This window comes from Sus scrofa, chromosome 16 (genome assembly GCF_000003025.6).
Source record: "Sus scrofa isolate TJ Tabasco breed Duroc chromosome 16, Sscrofa11.1, whole genome shotgun sequence".
NCBI lineage: Eukaryota > Metazoa > Chordata > Mammalia > Artiodactyla > Suidae > Sus > Sus scrofa.
The window spans coordinates 42736650-42760365 of record NC_010458.4 but is presented as its reverse complement, the minus strand read 5'-3'; the positions used below and the strand labels follow the sequence as shown (position 1 = coordinate 42760365).

The 23716-nt window shown below is 33.8% G+C and overlaps 1 protein-coding gene across 5 annotated transcripts in view; it reads right to left on the bottom strand.

The window, feature by feature from the left end:
- The window catches only part of RNF180 (ring finger protein 180), a 265704-nt gene that overhangs the window by 191563 nt on the left and 50425 nt on the right, over positions 1-23716 (bottom strand). For all 5 annotated transcript variants that reach the window (XR_002339808.1, XM_013984809.2, XM_013984810.2 and 2 more), the window contains exons 3-4: positions 13756-13851; positions 11075-12031 (exon numbers count right to left, since the gene is read on the bottom strand). Coding sequence is in view for 4 of the 5 variants with exons in the window: in XM_013984809.2 (XP_013840263.1) it covers positions 11075-12031; positions 13756-13851 (1053 nt within the window). In the remaining variant the exon portion in view is untranslated. The remainder of the gene's footprint in view (positions 1-11074; positions 12032-13755; positions 13852-23716) is intronic.

Here is a 23716-nt window from a genome sequence, read left to right as displayed (position 1 = left end):
TGTAGAGAAAAATATAGGATCACTTTAAATGTCAATGGACTATGGAGTTCCTACTGTGGTGCAACAGGATAGGGTGGTACCTCTAGAGTACTAGGTTGCAGATTCAATCACCAGCCTAGAACAGTGGGTTAAAGAACTGGCAATTGTGGCTCAGATCTGATCCCTGGTCTGGGAATTCCATGTGCTACAGGGCATACACACACACACAAAAAATATATCAATGGACTAATGCTCCAATCAAAAGACATAGTGGGGCTAACTAGATAAAAATGACAAGGGCTATCTATTACCAACTACAAGAGACTAACTTCAAACTCAAAGACACATATAGTCTGAAAGTAAGGAAATTGAAAAAATATTTCGTGTAAATAAAAACAAGAAGCCTGGGGTAGCAATATTCATATCAGACAAAGTAGATATCAAAACAAAATCTTTAACAACAAAAAAAAGGCTTTATATAATGATAAAGGGATTGATACAGGAAGAGGATATAAAGCTCATTAATACATACATACTTAATATAGGAGCATCTAAATATGTAAAGAAAATATTAACAGACCTAAAGAGAGAAAATGACAATAATACAATTAAAGTAGGAGACCATAACACCCCACTTACTTAACTGGAGAGATAATTCAGACAGTAAATCAATATGGAAAAAGTAGTCCTAAAAGATACATTAGACCAGTTTGACTTAACAGCTATCTAAAGGACATTCCAACCAAAACCAGCAGAATACATAGGTGATATGAAATAATCTCCAAGATATATCATATACTTGTCCACAAACAAGTCTCAACAAATTTAAGAGGACAGAAATTATACCAAGTATTTTTTCTGATCACACAGTATAGAACAAAAAAATTAACTTCAGGAAGAAAAAAGACAAAGTATGGAAACACATACTTTGTCTAAACACAAATGCCTAAACAATATGCTACTAAAAAAAAGGTTAATGAAAAATCAAAGAGCAAATGAGAAAATACCTTGAGACAAAAAAAAAAAAACAAAAAAACAAAACAAAACAAAACAAAAAAACAAAAAACAAAAAACAAACCCCACAATTTTCCAAAATCCATGGCACACAGCAGAAGCAGTTCTAAAAGGGAAGGCTATAGAGATACAGACATACTTCAAAAAATAAGAAAAATCTCAAATACACAACTAACCTACCATCTAAAGTAACTGGAAAAAAAGTACAAAAAATAGTAAAAAAAAAAAAGGAAATAATAATGATGAACAAAGAAATAGATGAAATGGAGGCAAAAAAACAGAAAAATCAATGAAACCAAGAGCTGGGTTTTTTGAAACATAAGCAAAATTGATAAGCCTTTAGTTAGGCTCATCAGGAAAAAATAAACCCAAATAAATATAGACCCAAATAAACAAAAATAGACCCAAATAAAACAAGAAACAAAATAGTCAAATAACATCCAATACGACAGAGACACAAAAAATCATAAGAGAATACTACAAGCAATTACATGGTGACAGCCTCAACAAACTAGAAGAAATGGACAAGTGTCTAAAAACACATAAACTTCAAATAATGAATCAGGAAGAAATAGGCAACCTGAAGAGAACAATCCCTAGCAGTGAACTGAATTTATAACAATAATTAAAAAAACTCCCAGCAAGCAAAAGTCTACAACCAGACAGCTCCATAGGGGAATTATATTAAAATATACAAGTATGATATAGGAATAAAGTTAATCAATGAGGTAAAAGTCCTGTAGTCTGAAAAACATGCAACACTGAAAAAAAACTGAAGATAAAACAAATAAATGGAAAAATCTCATGTTAATGGATTGGAAGAAATAATATTTTTAAAATGACCATACGACCTAAAGCAATCTACAGATCTAATGCAATTCCCACCAAAATACCCATGGCAATTTTCACAGAGCTAGAACAAGTAATCCTAAAATTCATATGGAACCAAAAAAGATCCCAAATTTCCAGAGAATCTTGGGAAAAAAAGATTTACAATGCTGATTTCAGATAATACTAAAAGGCTAAAAATAATCAAAACAGCATGGTTCTGGCATAAAAACAGACGCATATATCAGTGGAACAGAATAAAGAGCCCAGAAATAAACCCAGGCACCTGTGGTCAATCTACAACAAAGGATGCAAGAATATGCAATGAAAAAGATAGTCTCTTTGGTGAGTAGTGCTGGACAAACTTAACTGACCCTCTCTAAAAGAATGAAATTAGAACATTTTCTCACATCATATACAAAATTCAACTCAAGATGGATTAAAGACTAAATATATATCCTGAAACAGTGAAACTCCTTGAAGAGAACATAGGCAGAACACTCTGACATAAAGCAAAAATAAACAAATGGAACTTAATTAAACTTAAAAGCTTTTGCGCAGCAAAAGAAATCACCAAAGAGCCAAAAAAAAAAAAATCTACAGAAGAGAAAATAACTGAAAATGATATTACCTATAACAGTTAAATATCTAAAATATATAAGTAGGTCATACAACTCAAAACAAACAATCAGATGAAAAAAATGGGCATAAGACCTGAATAGATACTTTTTCAAAGAAAATAGATGTTCAACAGGCAAATGAAAAGATGTTCAATATTGTTAATCATCAGATAAATGCAAATAGAAACCACAATGAGGTGTCACCTCAATCCTGTCAAAATGGTTATTATCAAAAAAACCATGAATAACACATGCTGGTAAGGATATGGATTAAAGGGGATCCTTGGTGCACTGCTGCTAGCAATATAAATTGGTGCAGGCACCATGGACAAATGGATGTTTATCAAAAAACTAAAAATAAAACTGCCATGGGGGAGTTCCCATCATGGCTCAGAGTAACAAATCTAATTGGTATCCATGAAGATGAGGGTTCAATCCCTGGCCTTGCTCAGCGGGTTAAGGATCTGGCACTTCTGTGGGCTGTGGTATAGGTCACAATGTGGCTTGGATTTGACATTGCTGTGGCTGTGGTGTAGTCCAGCAGCTACAGCTCCCTTTAGATCCCTAGCCTGAGAACCTCCACATGCTGCAGGTGCACTCCTAAAAAGAAAAAAAAAGAAAAACCCACCTTATCTTAGGATCCAGCAAGTCTACTCCTGGGTACATATCCAAAGAAAATAGAAACACTAATTCAAAAAGATACAGGCATCCCAATGCTCATAGCTGCACTATTTACAACAGCTAAGATATGGAAGCAACCTGTGTCCATCAAGAGGTGAACAGATAAAAAGAATTGTGATACACACAAACACACACACAATAGAGTATTACTCAGCCATTAAAAAGGAATAAAATTCTGCCACTTGCAACAACATGAATGCACCTAGAAAGTATTATCCTTAGTGAAATAATTCAGAGAAAGATAAACATTGCACTTTTTCACTTATTTGTGGAATCTAAACAAATAAATATATGAATATATGAATATAAAAGAACACAAACAAACTCACAAATATTGAGAATAATCTAGTGGTTACTAGAGGAGAAATGAAAGAGGGAGGGGCAAATTAGAGGTAGGGGATTAAGAAGTATAAACTATTGTGCATGAGATAAATAAACTTCAAGGGTATATTGCACAGAATGGAGAAATACAGCCATCTTTTTATAATGACTTTAAATGTAACATAATGTATAAAATACAGAATCACTATGTTGTACTTCTAGACTAGTATAATATTGTCAATCAATATAATTCAATTTAAAAATGATAAAAGGAAATTTAGATCTATATAATTAAAGGTATTATCAATTGTATATAATTTTGCTCTACACTTACCTCACTATTTTATTCTATTTGAAAAGCAACTGAAATGACAGGAAAATACACTTAAAATATTTTGTTGTGTTTATATCAGGTGGCTACATATTTATATCTTATTCTATGAGATAGTGACTTCCTGGAAGGTTGAAAGAAATTAGAATTATCAACCATTCAAGCAAGGCCTAATTATCTTACATTAATAAAGAGAATGACAAACTGAAACTGAAATAGTAATTTTACTAGAGTGAGATATAAACATTGATCTGTTTTGATATAAGACTAAAGCTCATGTTCTTTCATTCTATAGTCTTTTTCTTAAAAAAACATTTCATGACTATGTTTCTGTGTGTAATAAAAACAGTAAAATCTGTGTCATTTAATTAAAATCATTGTACTTTCATTACTGAAGAATTTTATTTCAATAAACCATTGGTTTTCTGCTTGAAAATGAGAACAAAAGGGGAATATGTTAAACATGTGCTTACTATTATAATGCAAAAGCACAAAAATTTTTCTTTCAAAAAGATAACAAATATATAACATGGTTTGTGTGTCTTTTAAACATAATGGATCAAGTGATAAAAGATTAAGTGGACCCCTTCAAAGTCTGAAAAATCCAAAGTGATCCCCTATGTGCAAACCCATGAAAATAAAATTTAATGCCTTATGGAAAATGTATATATTCTCTAAGTAAGCTGAAAAAAAAAAAAAAAAAAAAAAAAAACCTATTTGTTTACTTTTTTTTTTGGCTGAGCCTGCAGCATGTGGAAGTTACCAGGCCAGGGATGGAACCCATGCTATAGCTGAGGCCTACACAACAGCTGCAGCAATGCCAGATCCTTAAACCACTGTTCCACAAGGGAACTTATTAAACAAGTAGGTATTTAACCTGATTTATTTGTCTCTATTCTCCCCAGTGCCTAAATCACAGCCTTGTAAAAAAGTGGTCTTAATTCATTTAGTTCAATCAGAACAATGTAATGTAATAACTGTCGATGGTTCAGTGCTTTATTACAATTACTTGGTCAATTATTTTATATTTTTATGCAAAACATTCCACAGAAACATAAGGCAAACTTTTCACAATAGCTTCCTGTGGGCTTTAAAGAGACATTTTCTTTTATTCATATTAATTAAATAAATCCACGGTTAGGAAATGGAAACACAGTAGAACCGAATGTTTAAAAAGACTTACTTACTTAAAAACATCATACAGCTATACTAGTGACAGCTTTACTTTCTCTCATTCCAGAAGAAGAAATAATTTTTCTCAGGATAAATTTTTTAATTTCCTCAAAATGCTGTTATTTCAGCCATTTCATGATTATATTAGCTGCTTAAACTAACCAGGTGGGCCAAAGAAAATCTCAAAGAAAATTAGAAAATAGTTTGAACCGAGTTAAAAATGCAACATAAAAGTCATGGGATGGAGCTAATGCAGAAACTAAAGGGAACTAATGTAGCAATAAATGCTTAGTGATATAAAGTAAGAATTTCTTATCAATAACTTAAGTTTCTCCCATGAAAATATTTTATGAGTAAAGGAAAATAAAGGCAAAGCAAACAGAAGGAAGCAAATAATAAAATAGCAGAAATTAATGAGTTTGAAAACAGAAAGTGATAGAGAAAATAACTGAAACCAAAAGTTGGTTCTTTGAAAAAGTCAATAAAATTGATAAACATCTAGCAAAACTAAAAGAGAGAAAGAGATGACATAAAGTTGCCACCATCAGTATTGAAAAGGGAATATCATTACAGACCCAACAAATGATAATAAGGGAATACCATGAACATGCTACACATATATTTTCAAAAATTTAGATAATTCATTGAAAATAACTACCAAAATTATTATCAAAATATGGAATATAGAACCTGAATTTTTCCTATAAATATTAAAGAAACTGAATTCACAGTTAAATTCAACCCCTGCTCCCTACTGAAAAAAAAAAAAAAATCTTGAGGTCCAGATAGTTTCATTACCAAATATTTAAGAAAAAGTAATATTAATTCTTCATAATATTCTCCAAAAAACAGAAGAAGTAAGAACAATTCTTAACTTATTTTATAAGGTTTAGCATTACCATATCAAAATCAGAAAGACTGTAAACAAAAGTAGAATAAACTTCAGGATAGTATACTTAATGTACAGAGGCAAAAAAAAAAAAGTCATAAAACTCAAAAATTGGCTAAGAGTATCCACCAGTATATAGAAAGAAAAATACAACATAACAAAGTGTTTACTGTGGGAATAAAAGACCAGCTCAATATTTGATAATCACTCAATAGTCACATTAAAAACATGTATCAATTGATAGAAAAAGGATCTGACAAAATTCAACATCTATTCATAATAAAACTTTCAGCAAACTGGAATAGAAAAGAACTTCCTCAACTTGATAAAGAGCATCTACAAAAAACCTGCACCCAATATCATACTTAATGGTGAGAGACAATGATTTCCTCTTAATATCAGGAAAAAAAGACAAGGATGTTTGCTCTCAACACTTCTACTCAGCATTGCATTTGTTGTTCTAGCTTGTTCAATATCACACACATAAAAAAAAAATCAGACTGGAAATGAAGAAGTAAAGCTCTCTTCATTTGCACACTACATGATCACCTAAGTAGAAAATCCAATGAAATCTTTAAAAAACCCTGATATTCCTTTTTTGTTTGCTTTTTAGGGCCATACCTTTGGCACATGGAAGTCCCTAGGCTAGGGGTCATACTGGAGCTACACTGCCTGCCTACACCACAGCTACAGCAATGTGGGATCCAAGCTGTCTACAATCTACACCACAGCTCATGGCACTGCTGGATCCCTGACCCACCGAGTGAGGCCAGGGATTGAACCCATATCTTCATGGATACTAGTCAGATTTGTGTCCGCAGCACCACAATGGGAACTTCCCAACCCCTACTATTCCTAATTGGTGAGATCTGAAAAGTTGCAAGATGTGAGATTAACATGCAAAAAAACATATTAATGAACAACTGGAAAGTAAAATTTAATGAAGTAATGCCACTTATCAACAGCACAAAAATGTGAATACTCAGGAAAAAAAGATGTCAAAGATCTACTATTGATATCACAAGACACAAAGTCAAAACAAAATCAATTGTTTCTATAAACTAGTGATACACAATTGTAAATAAAAACAATTCTTAAAATTAACAACACAAAAGGAAATAAGTAGGTATAAATTTAACAAAACATGCAAAGGTTCTGAGTGATGAAAACTGCAAAATACTGATGAAAGAAATCAGAGACCTAAATAAAAGGAAATACATATCATGTTCATGGACTGCAAAAATCAACATATTAAAGATCTCAGTTCTCTTCAAATTGATCTATTTTTTGTAAAGGTAAACAGGTCGATTCTAAATTTTACATAGAAAGGCAAAGGCACTAGAATTACTAAAACAAATGAAAAAGAAAATAAAGTTGAAGGAACTACAATATCCTATTTTAATAACTTACTATTAAAGCTACCATAAACAAGAAAAAGGGCTATTGGCAAAGGGAGAGGCAGAAAAATAAACTGAACAGAACATAGAGTGCAAAAATAGACCCACATATTTACAGCCAGTTGAATTTTGACAAAGCTGCAGAAGCATTTCAATGGAGAAAGGACAGTGTTTCCAACAAATGGTGCTGGAACAATCAAGCATCTCTATGAAAAACAAGGGACCTCGAACTAAATCTCTGACCTTATTAAAAAAATGAATCAGATTCTCAATATAAAACTTAAAACACTATAACTTTTAAAACAAACAATAGAGGAAAATCTTCATAATCTAAGGATAGGCAAAGAGTTCTTAGATAAAACACCCAAAGCACGATCCATTAAAAAAAATTCAAGACACTGAACTTCAACAAAATTAAATGTTTCCTCCACAGGAGAAAAAAAAATGTATTTTAAGAGAATGGAAGGACAAATTACAGACTGGGAGAACAACTTTTACAAACCACATATTCAACAAAGGACTTATATCTAAAGTGTATAAAGAATTTTCAAAATTTAACACAAAGAACACAATCCAATTAAGAAAATGAATAAAATATTTGAAAAGATACACTAAACAATATATACAAATGGCAAAATAAGCACTTAAAAATATTCAACATCAATAGGGAAATGCAAATTAAAATCACAAAGTGATACCACTACATATCTACTAATGACAAAATTTTTAAAAATGAGACCAGCAGATGTTTGCGAGGATGCACGGCAAAAAACAAACAAACAAAACTCTTATACATTGCTGTTTGGAATGCAAAAAATAGTTCTTCAGAAAAACAATGTGACAGCTACTTACAAAACTAAATATACCCTTAACATATGACCCAGCAATCCTACTTCTGAACGTTTACTCTAAAGATGAGAAAGCTTATGTTCACACAAAAACCTATACATGAATATTTATAAATAGCTCTATATGTAATTGCCAAAACCTGGAATAACCTACCTGTCCTCAACAGGTAAATGGATAAACTGTGGTTCATTCATACAATGGAAGATTATTAAACAGTTAATACAACAAACTACAGATATATGGAACAACCTGGATGAATCTCATTAGTAATTATGTTAGGTAAAAGAAGCCAGTTTCAATAGGCTATACACTATATGATTCTAATTTTGTAACATCACATTATTATTTTATAAAATCAGCAATAAGAGGACAGATCCGTGGTTTTCAGGAATTAAGGATGAGATAAAGGTGTGATTGAAAAGGTAAAATCCAATCTATCAGAATGTGAAATAAAGAATGGAGATAAGGATAAATGGATAAAATCCAAATTTTTGCCTTTTTTTTTGGCTGACTCATTGCTAAATAATAAAGACCTTAGACCAAAAAAATAAAAATAAAAAGGTAAAATCATGGCACAATTAGAAAGGTACAAGAGAATTCTGGGGGTGATGGAACTCTTCTGAATCCCCATTTTGTGATGATTGTTATATCAGTTTATACACATATTTAAAACAGAGCTGTATGCCAAGAATAAATTTTATTGCATGATGAGTTAAAAAAATATAAAAACCAAAACTGAGAAGACTATGCTGAATGAAAAATGTTTTCTCACCATGTTCTTTCCTCAAAGTAGGTGTTCAATTAACATCTGCTTTACAAAAACACTGTAAACTGGCTGCAGTTTCTGCTTTAACATCAATCTCATTCACATCCATAAGCTTTAAAGATGTAAGTAATTTTTGCAGTATTGTCAACATTTTTCTAGCATGGTATCTGCCATAGAAAGATGTCTGGTTTACACAAAAAAAATTATGAAAAATGTCAAGTGAAAGTCAGAGATCTAAATATTCCAATCAATTATTTTTAACTTTAAAGAGATTATCATTAATAATGGCTAACTTTTTCTTTCTATCTTTTACGCTTATTCTTCTCATTAGAAAAGGGCCAGGATCATTTTGAAGCCATTACGTAAAGGCATGATACCCAAGACAGATATTTGATAAATATGACATAATCCACTAATCTTTATTAAATAAGACATGAGTTGAAGAGCTAAGCCATTGAGCTTTAGTAGATACTATCAACTTGAGTAGAGATCTATCAACCCTTTCTAGGATTTATCCTTTTCTTTGAATTAGAAAGATGACTATTGAACATGCTTCTTCCTTCTGACTCAAATGACAGTGTGTACTCATTGCTAATTCATGTCATTTCTATGCTGCTACAAGCTTTTAGATTTTCTTTGCTAAGGTGACACTGAGCATTTGTTTGCCTGCAGTTCCCATGCAACCAATCAAATCTATTAGAACCCCATCATATCATTTCTTTACTGACTTGTCACAGGTCTAAGACTCATTCACTTCGATCAATTAGCTAAGCAGACTGGTTAAATCACAAGTATGTAAATGAATAAAAGTAAATTCATTTTTAAAAAAACCTTGATTTTGGTCTTATTTTACTCTGAACTGTGTGGAAAAGAGTGTTCCTATGCTAAAAAAATGATTTAAAATATAGATTTACCTAGCCTAAGAATTAAGCACATTTTGGAAATTGTAAAGATGCTACTTGCACATGTTTACAGTACAGAGCAAGTATAATTTGCATACATCGCAGAAATTTCTATTTGTTAGAGCCTTCCACATTGTTTTGAGTATATTCTTTCTGAACATTCACTTGACATAGATCATCTCCAATTTACTTAGGTTTAAGTCAAATTTTCAATAACATTTTTGAACTTATAGCTTCAATAAATGAAACTATAAAGTATATTGTAATGGTGCTAAAACGTATTCCTTTTTACATGCTATAATATATGTTTTGACGTCACATTACACTACTGCTTACAAATAAACCAAGTTGAAATCTTTTGTCAGAAGCCAGTCAAAAATATAATAAACATTACTTTTACTATCTAACCAAAAGATGAAAAATATATAACTTGATTAAAGCACATTTTATTCAGTCTATGACTAGAATCATAAACAATAATGAGTCTGCTTATCTAAGAATGAACTATTATGTAAAGTTGCAGCTTTCCATATTTTAGCTCTAAGGACATTGTTAATAGTCAACATACTAATGAATAAGGACTGCTATCTATTATACACAAGTAAATAACAAAGGTGATTCGCAAAAAAAAAAAAAAAAAAAAAAAAGTTTATATAGAAATAAGCCAGTCCTCAAACTTCCAAATTTTCATGAGCACCTTATCCACTGGCTTTAATTGGTTTCTTCAGTGCATGACATTTACTGTCAGTCCCTTCATTCACCCCACCCTTGAACATATCACTACAGGTTCAGGAGTTCTAACCACAAAGAAGCAACCTTTCCTATAAAATTATAGTAAGGATCAATTATCCTTTAAATAATTTTCACAATTTAGCACAGTTAACCATATCCATATCATGTGGGCACGTAATTAAACAAGGCTCCTTGACAATATCTATTTAAACTAAATGTAGTGAAAGTGAATGAATCATGGAAACTATTTTGTTTCAACTTAACCTGAAAAAAAAGTCACTGCAAAACAGTCCTAACATGAACACATTTAAAATGTGTTATGACAATCTAGTCTCAGTATCATGAGATGATGTCCTTACAAAATATTAGCAAAATTGGGGAAACCTTCACAAGAGGGCATGTGTAAGCACAGAAATATGGTTATACATGTCTATTATAATAGAGCTATATGACTGTTAAGCTCACTTAGGGAGAAATAATTTCAAAAATCATTCAAACCAAGTTTTGATAATGCAGGTATTCAAAGTCAGCTCCTCTCCCCAAAGCCCAACATTTACAATACCGAATTTTAGTAAACTCTTTAAAATATTACCTGCTTCTGCAGCCATCTTTCATGCCTTCGTTGTTTCCGCCTGAGATTCTTCAGCTTGCTCCTTTCTCTCTTACTGAGCCTCTGATTAATGGCACCCAGTGAAAAACTGCCCGAGTGCAGGAAGTCCAGAGGTGAGAGGTGCTCTTCCTGGTCCGAGGCTTCCAGCATGCTTCTGCCAGCTGAGGGCAGGTCCACCAGAAAAGTCAGGCTGTTAGAACCAGCATGGTCAGTGTAGACTGTGGAAGCTTCTAGACCACACTGAAATTCTCCTCTTTGTGTCTGGGTCTCACTGGGAGCCACTGAAAATCTTTGAAGCAGCATATTAGGATCAAAACTGGATGAAATCTGAAAGGAACAGTTATTTTTACTAGATTCTAAAGGCAAGCCTGAAAGGTCAATAGGCTGCGTTTCATTTAGCCTGGGATAGGCGGTACTCTTACGATGTATTTCATATAAAGTGGGTAATAAAGTCAGTCTCTCACTGATGTTCAGATCCAAACTATGGGATTTTCTATGAAAAGCTCTCGTAGTGCATCTGCCACTCACAAGCTGTGGAACAAAAAGACGATATTTTGGATCTGATGCATTGAAGAGCAGTTTTTCTTTCTTCATCTCAAAATATGTTGACCGTGCCTCCAGGCAGAGTGCTTCTGTTAATCTTCCAGGACCATTATTATTTTGGGCCATGTTTAAAAGCCTGTGATTTCTGTTTTTGGAGGTGCCACCTGTCAGCAGAGTTTCCTTGTCACAACCTGATTGAACTCTAGGATGTGACAAATATTTCAGCGATGGTCTCATTAGTCGGTCTGCCCGTGTTGGCTGATAATCAGTCCGGCTCTTGGAGAGATGTACAGCTGCAAGCTGGCCACAGGAACATTTTGGAGTGCTGACAAAATTAAAGCCCCCTAAACGGGCCCCACAGAAAGGGCAATTCAGTTTTCCAACTGTCCACTGGGCCTACAGGTAATAAAAGAAAATAAAAACAATGCTTTCATTGTAAAGTAACCAAAGAGGGGGTTTTTTCCTTTCTTTTTTTTTTTTTTAAATTATAAAGCCAACCACATGAAAGTTTTCTATGACACAGAAAAGGCCAGCTTTCTATTTTCTATTAGTAGACAGAGCAGTAAATGGAAACAAGCCTTCCAATAAAGAGAGATAAGAAGCTCCAAAGGTCTAGAATGATAACACACTGCACATCACGCCCATCTAAACAATACTCCTAAAAATTCTAAAAGGGTCTCTTAAACAATATGCCGAACATGGATACAGTGTGAACTAATGAAAAGAAAAATACACTATGGAACCAGGAAGCAAATCGGTCTACAGAGCTTAATTTGCAAGTAAAATCTCACAGAAAAGTGTCTGTTTTGATACACTTCTTGCATACCAAGCACTGTGGGAGGGAACTTAACCCAACCAACAGAATAAAGCTCTTCCTGCTTTTTTACATACAACCAAAATATACCAGTTATATAAATCAGTTCATTTTCTATATTCAGATTACAAATTAATAATGAAAGAGTTTAAAACTATCTTTTCAAAAGAGACAATGGAACTTCTGCACTGTCCTAATACAGTTTGTAAAGTTCAGGACACTTGTAAGCAGCACATTGGCATTTTCCCAGGAAATCATTACAATGTGAGAATGGATGCAAGAGATATATAGCTAATGTTATTTTTTAACAAAAAAGTAAGCTAGTCAGTGGATAAAGCCAACTATATTTTGCCAAAAATTGTATTACTTATGCTTTTATAAAACTGAGATGCTTTGAACTTTGAGAAATAATGATGCCATACTGAACAAGACAAGTTCCTACTCTTATAATATTTCATTAAGGAACCTTAAAAGAGTGGTACTTTGATTCTGACTGTGCCAATAAGAGTCATTAATTTTCTGGTTTATTTTCCATGTGTGCACATACATGAATGATACACATAGGATATTTAATTCACTCAATAGGTATTATGCTGGGTGCTGGGGATACAGTACCTAATAAACATAAAAGAAAAACATCTGACTTCCTGTATTCTAGTAGAGGGGTCAGGTGATTTACAAGGTCTAATTAAGTCATTTGTGTGTGAGTGTATATATATATATATATATGTATGTATGGATATGTTTATGGGTATATATAATAATTCATATATGTCATATATACTTAAGCATATTTAGAAGCTTATGTATCACAGTGTGTGTATTAAACACAGAAAGGTATATAAAGTAACTAAGGGAAAAAGCACGTGTTAAGAGTGGTAATAATGGGGAGGGGGCAGTTGGTAGACTGGCAGGCGATGCCTCAATGAGAAAAAAGACCTAAGGAACTGAGAGAACAGGTGAGTGGCTGTGGGGGGAGAATTCACAGATGGGAAAATACCAACTGCAATGAAGAAGACAGTACGCATAATCAAGATTACATATCCTTTCACATTCTTGAAACAGTGCATCCAAGAAAAACAGAAAAAGAATGTGTTTATGTGTATACACACACACACACCTGGGTCACTTTGCTGTACAGCAGAAATTGACAGAACATGGTAAATCAAATGTAATTACAATTTTTAAAAAATAAATAAAAATAAAAAATAAAAAAATAAAAATAAAGAAAAACACCTGCAAAATGAGGACAAAAACATTCTGAAGGTAGCATATTCTTAATTTTACTCAAAAACTAGGAACTCACTTTTTGGATTAGGCAGGTAATCCATTCTGGAAGGGCTTCTATATTCATATGCCACACATGACAAATGTTTTGATCATCAGCTGAATCATTTCTATCCTGTTATATCAAAATGCATGATATAAGTCATTATTAGCTCATAATTTATTTCACAAAATTCATATTTGAGTAAAACACAAAAACATAAATTCAGTTTTAGGTAGGAAGGAAATGCATACTGCTCAACTGCTCTCCTCTCTTTACTCCCATCACCAAAGACAAACCCAAAAAGAAAAGCTTTTTTTTTTTTTCAGGGACTAGCCATGTTTAAATTGACCCCCCTCCCCCCCAAAAAAACTTTCCATTTCATTGGGCTCATAAAATTAAATTTAAAATTGATCGTAAGTTACCAAATGGACAAATGTGATACTCCATTATTTTCTGTGTGTTTAAGGAAAAACAGTAGTACTATTCATGACAACTTTCCCCAGCCTTCAATTTCTGATGCTATCTGGATTCTGATGACAGAATAAAGGAGTTGCTATGTTCTCTATCAAGATGTGCAGGAAGCTAGAAATTTCCTGACTAGAGTTTGGCTGCAGAAGAGCAACAAAATTTCAAAAAGAGACACTTTCAGGCTTCTGAAGTAGAATTGTAGAAATAAATGTGATACATAGTTGAGACACTATGAATTTCCAACATAACAGAAAAATTCAGGGTAAGCTAGGGTGAAGACATGTGGTTCTTTACTACCTCTGTGACCTGAGGACAGCTGCTGAACCTCTCTGGGTCTCAGCTTCTTTCCTGTAAAACACTGCTAAATAACTGCCCAGGTTCCTTCTGGGTCTACAGAATGGCATTCCATAAGATGACAGAAAGGACTAATTAAAAAGAGGGGAGGGAGAAGGCTCCTATCCACATACCCTTTCCCAGGATCAGATTTTAAATCGAAGTAGCTCTGCAAGTTGCCAAAGCATAGTTCTCTTTTTTATTTCCAAAGCAGATGAACTCCTAGTTACTCTAATCAGGCTAACAAAATAACAAATAATAAGGAAATTACTAAGCATGACTTAGAAGTTTGTATTCACAGTGATACAAAAGAAACAGGACTGAATCTCTTTAAGAAAGTTTCACTGAATAATCTACATTAGATTATGACTTGGAGCCAGGATCACCCAGACTTTTTAGATTTAATTGCTCAAGATGGTTCCTCTGGACCTTACATCACTTTGCTCTTTCATCAGGTAATCTGAAGACACTGAACAGCTGCCCAGTGTAGACCAAAAGATTCAGTGTAATTTATTTGCATATTTGAAAGATCTACAAAGAAGTCACCTTAATCTAATTTAATCTAATTTCTATCAGACATCCAAAAATAAAAAAAAACAAACAAACAGGGAGTTCCTGTCATGGCTGAGCGGTTGAAGAACCCAACTAGCATCCATGAGGATGCGGTTCGATCCCTGGACTCGCTCAGTGGGTTAAGGATCTGGCATTGCCGTGAGCTGTGGTGTAGGTCGCAGATGTGGCTCAGATCCTGCACTGCTGTGGCTGTGGTGTAGGGCCAGAAGCTACAGCTCTGATTTGACCCCTAGCCTGGGAACCTCCCTATGCCGTGGGTGCTGCCCTAAAAGATAAAACAAAAAAATATTAAAATGTAAGTAAAAAGGGGGAAAGACTTGAGCTATTATTATAGGCTAGTTCAAATTTCATTATTTTGTATAGCAGCATTTTATATGCCAAGAATAATAATTACTGCTAAACCAAATCCAAGACCATAATGCAGAAAGAAAACTTTTGTTAAAAGGCTTAAAATTTTTCCAATTCTATGTTTTAAAAATCTACAACATAGGTTAAAAATATTTCACTGGCAAACAGAAAGTCTGTTAGGAAGGGTTTATAGAGAAACTTCACAGTTTTATTTATGTACCTAAGCTCCAATCATGGTTAGCATATGGAACATTTCATGTCAACAGGGCAATACTGAGGGCCAGGCAAGTACATGGCAATATGAAGAGAATATTATTTAAGAGAAGAAAAGTTAAGAAAAGAAGAAGAGATGCTAGGAACACACTTTAGTTCAAACTTCTTACTGTTACGTAATAAATGCCTACTCACAGAGTGTTAGGCAAAACTACAAATGTTTATCTATTCCAGATTCTGATAAAATGATATAGGTAAAACTCATGCAGAGAGGGATGGAATTATTAGTTTCAAGATGGCAAAGTGGGGACATATTCTAGTCTGTACTCACTATCAAACCACAGAAGCTGTAAAATATTTTTTTTTTAAAGGAATCAATACCTGATCTAGGAAATATGGACAGAGGTATTTCAACAGACCAAAAATAGTAAGAAACCTCTTAATGAGGTAAACAACTATATACTGTATCCACTACATTAACGGATGAGAACAACACAAAGAACAGTCCATGCCAAAATTGTGGGAAATATAAGCAAAAAATGGGTCGTAGGAAACTATTAAGGATGGATTTAAGGTCTGGCTATCTCCAGGTAAAAGCAGTACTTGGGGCAGAAAGAAATAAGTCAACCTTCTGGAAATGTGGCTGGAAAGGTCTGGGAGAAAGTGGAAAGCATCTGCATTAAGTCTGAAAGATAAGCCATTGAGGACCCATCTCTATTCTTGCTGAAAATATTACCATATGAAAATATTACATTATTTCATATATTAACAATATCAAAATATAAAGAATATAAAGTAGATATGTTTTAATAAGATTATCTCTAATACACACTGTTTTTTAAAAGCAAGTGAAAGAGAACTAAATATACTCTAAATTATGTTATCAAAATTGTATACAATGTAAAAATGGCAATATTTTAACTTTTCTATAGAAAACATTTGTATATAAATAGATAGTAAATATACCTAAAAGGCTGTGCACCAAGGTAATCTCACTGCTCAGATTGGAAGAAAGAAAGAAACCCGAGATTAGGAAAATTACTGAAAGGAAACTAACTTTTCCATAATTATTTTGATGGGAGGATGTAAAAATTACATTTATATAATTAAAAGTGTATTTAAAATGATGTAAATTATATTGAGTACTTCTGATTCTGGAAATATTGGAACAGGTAATAGTAGACATGCTTCACATTATAACTAAAAAAACTAGGCAAAATATATTCTTTTAAGACATTTAGACAAAAGAAATGGTGGGACTGTGATCCCTCAGAGAAGGAAAATAAATGAGGTGAGCCTAAAAATAACTCTGGATTTCTGTCTGGGAGAAGTTACAGAACCTTGATGCAGGGAAGAGGAACCAATTAGTGCACAGCAGCCTTGCTGATTTAAGGTCGAGAACAGAGTCTGCAGAGGCTGAACAGCTAGAATTTATAGGACATTCTACTGGCAAGGAAAGTCCTACAAGCAGAAAAAAGTTCCAGAAATATGTATAGTGATTCCTTTAAATTTTTGGTTGAATACAAAATGGACACGTGTAGGGTGAGATACCAGAGAACCAGATAAAGAAAATTTACCAAGGAAAAAACATCTCCTAGTGAGCTATAAACATAACTATTCACACAGGGCTCAAAGCAAGGCTGAGAAGATGTTTTAAGTCCCAAGCAGCCAAAGCAGAAAGATCTCAATGAACATATGGGCTATTTAGGAGAGATTCTAAAAGCCCAAGAGTAAAGGCTACTAAAAAGTAACACTCACAAAGCTTAAAAATAAGCCTCCAAAGAATGAAGTTCAATCACAAGTACCTTATATGCCTGCTAAAACACTTCGAGGAAAACAATAATATCCATAAACTCAATAATATTAAATATAAATGTTCAACCTATAAGAAAAATTACTAGATATGTACAAAGAAAAAACATGTGGCCCATAATCAGGAGAAAAACTGATCAACAGAAATATACCTACCCAGCAAAGTGGAGATGATGGAATACACAGAAATTAAACCAGCTATTACAAATATTTTCAAGTATTAAAGAAAATATCAGTGAACATGAACATACAGAAACAAAAATGATAAAAAAAAGCAAAGAAAAAAATGCAAAAAAAAAAGCAAAAATTTCAGGGACCTGTGGGACACACCAAACAGTCTAACACAAGAATGGATGGGTGATGGGGTTCTGCTGTACAGTACAAGGAACTGTGTCCAGTCTCTTGGGCTAGAACATGATGGAAAAAGGAAAAAAAGAAAAAAAGGATGTGTGTGTATGGGTGGCTGGGTCTCTTTGATGTACAGCAGAAATTGAAGGAATATTGTAAACAAACTATATTTTAATTTAAATTTAAAAAAAAAACACACAGAAGAGACCACTATGGTGACTTTTCAGGGTAGAAATAAACTCCATCTCAGTTGGAGTTAAAAAAAAAAAAATGGAGGAGAGACAGGACAATAGGATAAATCACAGACAAATTTTCCAAAGGCCCATAGACCGAAGAAGCTTAGGGATTCTCAAATAGTGTGAACACACAGGACAGCATAGCTCTTAATAAAACTGCTGAAATTCAGCAACAAAAGAAAGCATCAAGAGAAAACAGGCATCAAACAAGAGAAAGAAGATAACAATGATTTTGGGATCCCACTCAGGGAAGGAATAGGAGTTCAGAATTAACTTTCTGGCACAATTAGGAAACTGGACAAAATGAAACAAATAACTATTTTTAGACAGTGGGACAATAAGCAGTGAAACACTAACTTCTGATACAAATAAAACAAATTGAGCCTACAGTCATCTAGACTTTCTTCCTGAAGGCAAGCAACAGAGTGAAGTACACATGAAGAAGGAACTCCAAAAGAGTATAGTTAACTTTCTGAGTTGAGAAAACAGGAATCAGACTTTATGGAGGTTAAGGCAAACTAAAATTTGCAGTACCCAAAAGAAGGAGGAAAAAAAAAAGTTTCAGAAATTTGTATATACGTCCCCTTAGGTTTTTGGCCAAATTCCAACATAGTCAGGCTTAAGAGTAAAAGCCCAAGTTAAGAATACCTACAGGAGAAAGAAAAATTATAGAAGCTATAAGTCAAATTATTCAAGAGCTCACACAGGGCCAGAAATCATTATATTCAAATCAGCCTTATGGAAAAGGATTCATTAAATAATGAAGCATTCCTTAAGGACCCAAAGGGTCATTCCATAAAAGTGGTATTAAATTAGTCTCAGAATAAGGACTACTCTAAATCTGCCCTAAAGAACCTAAAAATAAGCTTCTAAGTTATCAAAATTATCTACAAATAACTATTAGACAAAACAAAATATAAAAGCCTTTAAAGGAATCAACCAAAGTATATCACTCCACAACATGAAATTCAGTATTTGGTATCCAATCAAAAATCCAACATGGTATATTTCTCTCCCTGGGGGAGAGGAAGAGTAGCTGCTGAAGAAAATGTATAAAACACTATCCAGATACTTTCACCTGTCCCTCTAACAAAACAAAAGCCTAAAATTACTGGGGGAAAGACGACAGACCTTGTGATCCTTAGGGCATTGATGGACAACAACAAAAAATCATCTACCCCTAAGAGAGTGACAGGAATACAATGCTGTACCCAGAACTATAACTGAAAGGGAAAGGAGCACTGCAATGGCCAAACCCCTAATATCCAGGGATGCAATGCTTGCTAAAGCTGAAGTGGTCGGGAAAGAAAGATGGTTGTAAAGTAGGGAAGAGTAAGAAAAATACGATACCGATGAGGATGAACTGAAACCCATGCTAGTTTCACTGTCTTTGATTGTGATAGTGTGGGAACATATCAGAGAAACTAGAAACCTTCATCACAGAACTAAATACACATCTATCTGACTTAGGGTGCAGAGACTGTACTAGGATCCAGGGGAAGGTAAAGAAGTTATAGGCTTGCTGAAGTTGCTGTCCCATTTCAAAATAATAAGCTGGCATAATAAAATTATGGGGATAGAGAAGAGTAACTGTCAAGTTTGGGATAGGGAAGAAAGAACTAATTATAAAGGACCGGCATCAGAGAATTTAGGGAATAATTAACCATTCTGTATCGTGAATGTGTAATCAACCCTATTTATTTGCTGAAACCCAGAGAATTACACACCAAAGAGTAATTTTACTGTACATAAAATGTTTCAAATGAAGGTGAGATAGACTTTCTCATAGGAACAAATCCTGAAAGAATTTATTACCAGTAAATTTGAACTATAAGACATGTCAAAGGAAGTTCTTTAGGCACAGGAAAAATTTCATCAAATGCAACTTGAACCAACACAACTAAGTAAAGGTGATCCTTAAATATAAATATGTTGGTAAACATAAAGTTTATTTTTTTTTGCTTTTAATGTGCTTTAAAATATACTGTGGGGTTGTAAGTACAAAAATAATACATATGAAAGCAAACATACAAAAAGTAAATAAGAAATAAAAGCATACTAAAATTCTCAACGCTATACATGATGTGACATAATTTAAAGGAAGACTGATAAATTAAGGATGCATACTATAAACCAAAGATCAACCACCAAGGTGAAAAAAATATCTTAAAATATGAACAGAGAAGTTCCCACTGTGGCACAGCAGGTTAAGGATCCGGCATTGTCTCTGCAGTGGCTCAGGTCACTGCGGAGGCACAGTTAAATCCCTGGCCCAGATAAGTGAGTTAAGGATTTGACATTGCCACAGTTACAGCACAGGTAGCAGCTGTGACTTGAATGAGATCCTTGGACTGGAAACTTCCATATACTGTGGGTGTGCTCACGCCCCCCAAAAAGTCAACAGAAGACACAAAAGGAATCCTGCATATAAATTCATCAAAAAACACAAGAAAGAAGAAAAACAGAACATGAGATAACTAGGGAATAAATAAAATATTACATTTAATCTCAAACATATTAACTCACTTTAAATGTAAATGGTCTAAAGGCTCCAGTTACAAATCAGAGAATATTAGATAGATGAAAAAGACCACACTATATATCAAATACAAGAAATTCCCTTTAACATAAAGGCACATATAGGTATGAAATTTAAAGGATAAAACAATTTTATCATGCAAACACAAATCAAAGGAAAGCTAGAGTTGATGTTATTATCATCAGACAAAACAGATTTCATGACAAGGAATACTATCATGAATAAAACATGAACTTTTGATAATTAAAAAGGAGTCAGTTCATCAGGAAGATATAATTATAAACATGTATGCATCTAACCTCAGAACTTCGAAATATTTCAAGCAAAAGCTAATAGAACTTAAAGAGGCAATGGACAAACTCAATTACAGCTGGAAATTTCAGCATTTGACTTATAAAGTTGTAGAACAAGTAGACAGAAACTCAGTAAGAGTACAGAACATTTAGACAACACCATTGGTCAACTGACGTTTGTGAAATACTATACCCAACAACAACAGAATAGGTATTTGTTTAAAATGCACATGGAATACACTTCAAGAATGACTATTTGTTGGCCCACTATACAGATTTTAAAGAAATGAAGTAATATCAATATGTTCTCTACTACAATGGAATAAAATCAGAAAACAATAGTAGAAAGATATAGGAAAAATTCTTAAGTACTTAGAAATTAAAAAAGAAACATATTTCTAAAGATCTTAAGTGTCAAATAAGAAATCACAACAGAAATTAGAAAATACCTCAAACTGAATGAAAAGGAAAACCCTCATATCAAAACTTGTAGGATAGGAATTCCCATTGTGGAGCAGTGGAAATGAATCTGACTAGTATCTATGAAGATGTGGGTTCAATCCGGGGCTTCATTTAGTGGGTCGGGGATCTGGATTTGCCATTAGCTTTGCTATAGGTCACAGATGTGGCTCAGATCCTGCATCGCTATGGCTTTGGCATAGAATGGTAGCTACAGCTCTGATTTGACCCTTAGCCTGGGAACTTCAACAAGCCATTGATGTGACCCTCAAAAGCAAAAACAAAGCAAAACAAAAAAAATCTTTATAGAATACAAATAAAGCACTGGCCATCGGAAACTTTAGAGTGTATTTCATATTTGATAATGAAAAGTCTAAGATCAATTATCCAAGCTTACAACTTAGAAAACTACACAAAAAGAAAGTTTAAGATTAAAGTAAACAGGAAGTTCCCTCTGTGGCTCAGCCATAATGAACCCGACTAGCATCCATGAGGACATGGGTTCAATCCCTGCCCTCACTCAGGGGGTTAAAGATCCAGCATTGCCATGAGCTGTGATGTAGGTCGCAGACATGGCTTGGATCCTACATTAGTGTGGCTGTAGCAGGCCAGCAGCTACAGCTCCAATTCAACCCTAGCTAGCTGAGAACATCCGAGTGTGTGGGTGTAGCCCTAAAAAGACAAAAAAAAAAAAAAAAAAAAAAAAAAAAAAAAAAAAAGATTAAAGTACACAGAAAATAATACATACCAGAATAAAGAAAATAAAAACTAGACAAATAATGGAGTGAAATAGAAAGATATCAGAGAAAGATAAAACATGTCCAATGTTAGAGGAAAGAAGAAACATCATTATGAAATCAATGACACTTAAAACATAATAATGTAATGGAGTGAAAATTATTATGAAAAGAGTTAGCAAATTAGATGATATGAAATTCTTAAAAAATACAAATTATCTAAATGAATCAGTAAGAAATGGTCCTAAATCAAGTAAAGTTCAATTTGAAATTAAATCCTATTGCCCACCAAAAATAAAAAATTAAAATTAAAAATTAAAAAAACAAAAAACATTCCAGGCCCAGATGGTTCTTCTGGTAGACTGTATTAAACAGTTAAGGAAGAAACATACAAATCCTATACAAATTCTTTCAGAAAACTGAGTAAGATGGAATGCTTCCCAACTCACTTTATGAAGCCAACATTGTCACATACAAAAAATTTAAAGACATTATAATAAAAGACAACCACAGAGGTAGAGATCAAAATCATGGGGTAGAAAGACCCAGAGATTACTTCCCCCCATGAAAACATCAAAACTACAACTACAAAAAGAGAAACTCTTGCTGAGAATGACCTGAAGACCAGAAGAACAGCTCTCCTACAACCAAGGTTATGAAATAAAGAACCATACAGAGCTTGGTAGAAGGAAAAGAGAAGCATTTCTAGTTGCAACCCAGCCCCATAATGTGTGATCAAGAAGAGAAAAGGGATATCCCAGGCTGAGAGATCCTCCATAGGGAATAAGGGCTCAAGTGCTATATTAGATACCCAAGCCCTGGGGTCTGGCACCAAGATGAGACCTCTTGGATGGTTAGAAAATTGGTGGAGCTCAACAGAGGGCTATAAAAAATCAGGACTCTGTTCTTGAAGAGCATGCACACAGACTTGCTTGCTCTGTCTAAGAACAAAGAAAGCATTATGAAAAATGCTTGGTGCTCTCGCCAGCCTGCCAGGATTATCCCAGCAGGCCCTACCAACCCACATCGAGCACTTGCTCCAGGCCCTTCTGCTCCAGCACTGCCAGCTCAGAATGGATTCCCCAGCCCCTCAAGCCCTGACCTACCCTCAACCAGAAACCGCCATCACAACTGTGCCCCTGCAAAAGACAGAAGCTGAAAACAGGACAACTAAAACCAGCTCCAAAATGCATCATAAAATACATCATAAAAAAGCAAAATACATATTAAGTACAATGGAATGTTTTCTAGGATTGACCACATACGGAAGCACAAACAAGCTTCAACAAATTTAAAAGTGTAGAAATTATTTCAAGCATCTTTTCTGTCCATAATGGCAAGCAATTAGAAATCAACCACAGAAAGATAAAGAAGAAAAAACAATTACACAGAGCTTAAATGACATGCTATTTAAAAAGCAATAGGTTAATGAGGAATTCAAAGAAGAAATTTAAAAATACCTTGAGGCAAGTAACAGTGAAAACACAACCATACAAAATCTATGGGATGCAGCCAAGGTACTTCTTAAGGGGAAGATCAGAGCAATACAGGTCTTCTTTTAGAAACAAGAAAAATCCCAAAGAAATAACATAACCCATAACCCAAAAGAATCAGAAGAAGAACAACAGCAGCAACAAA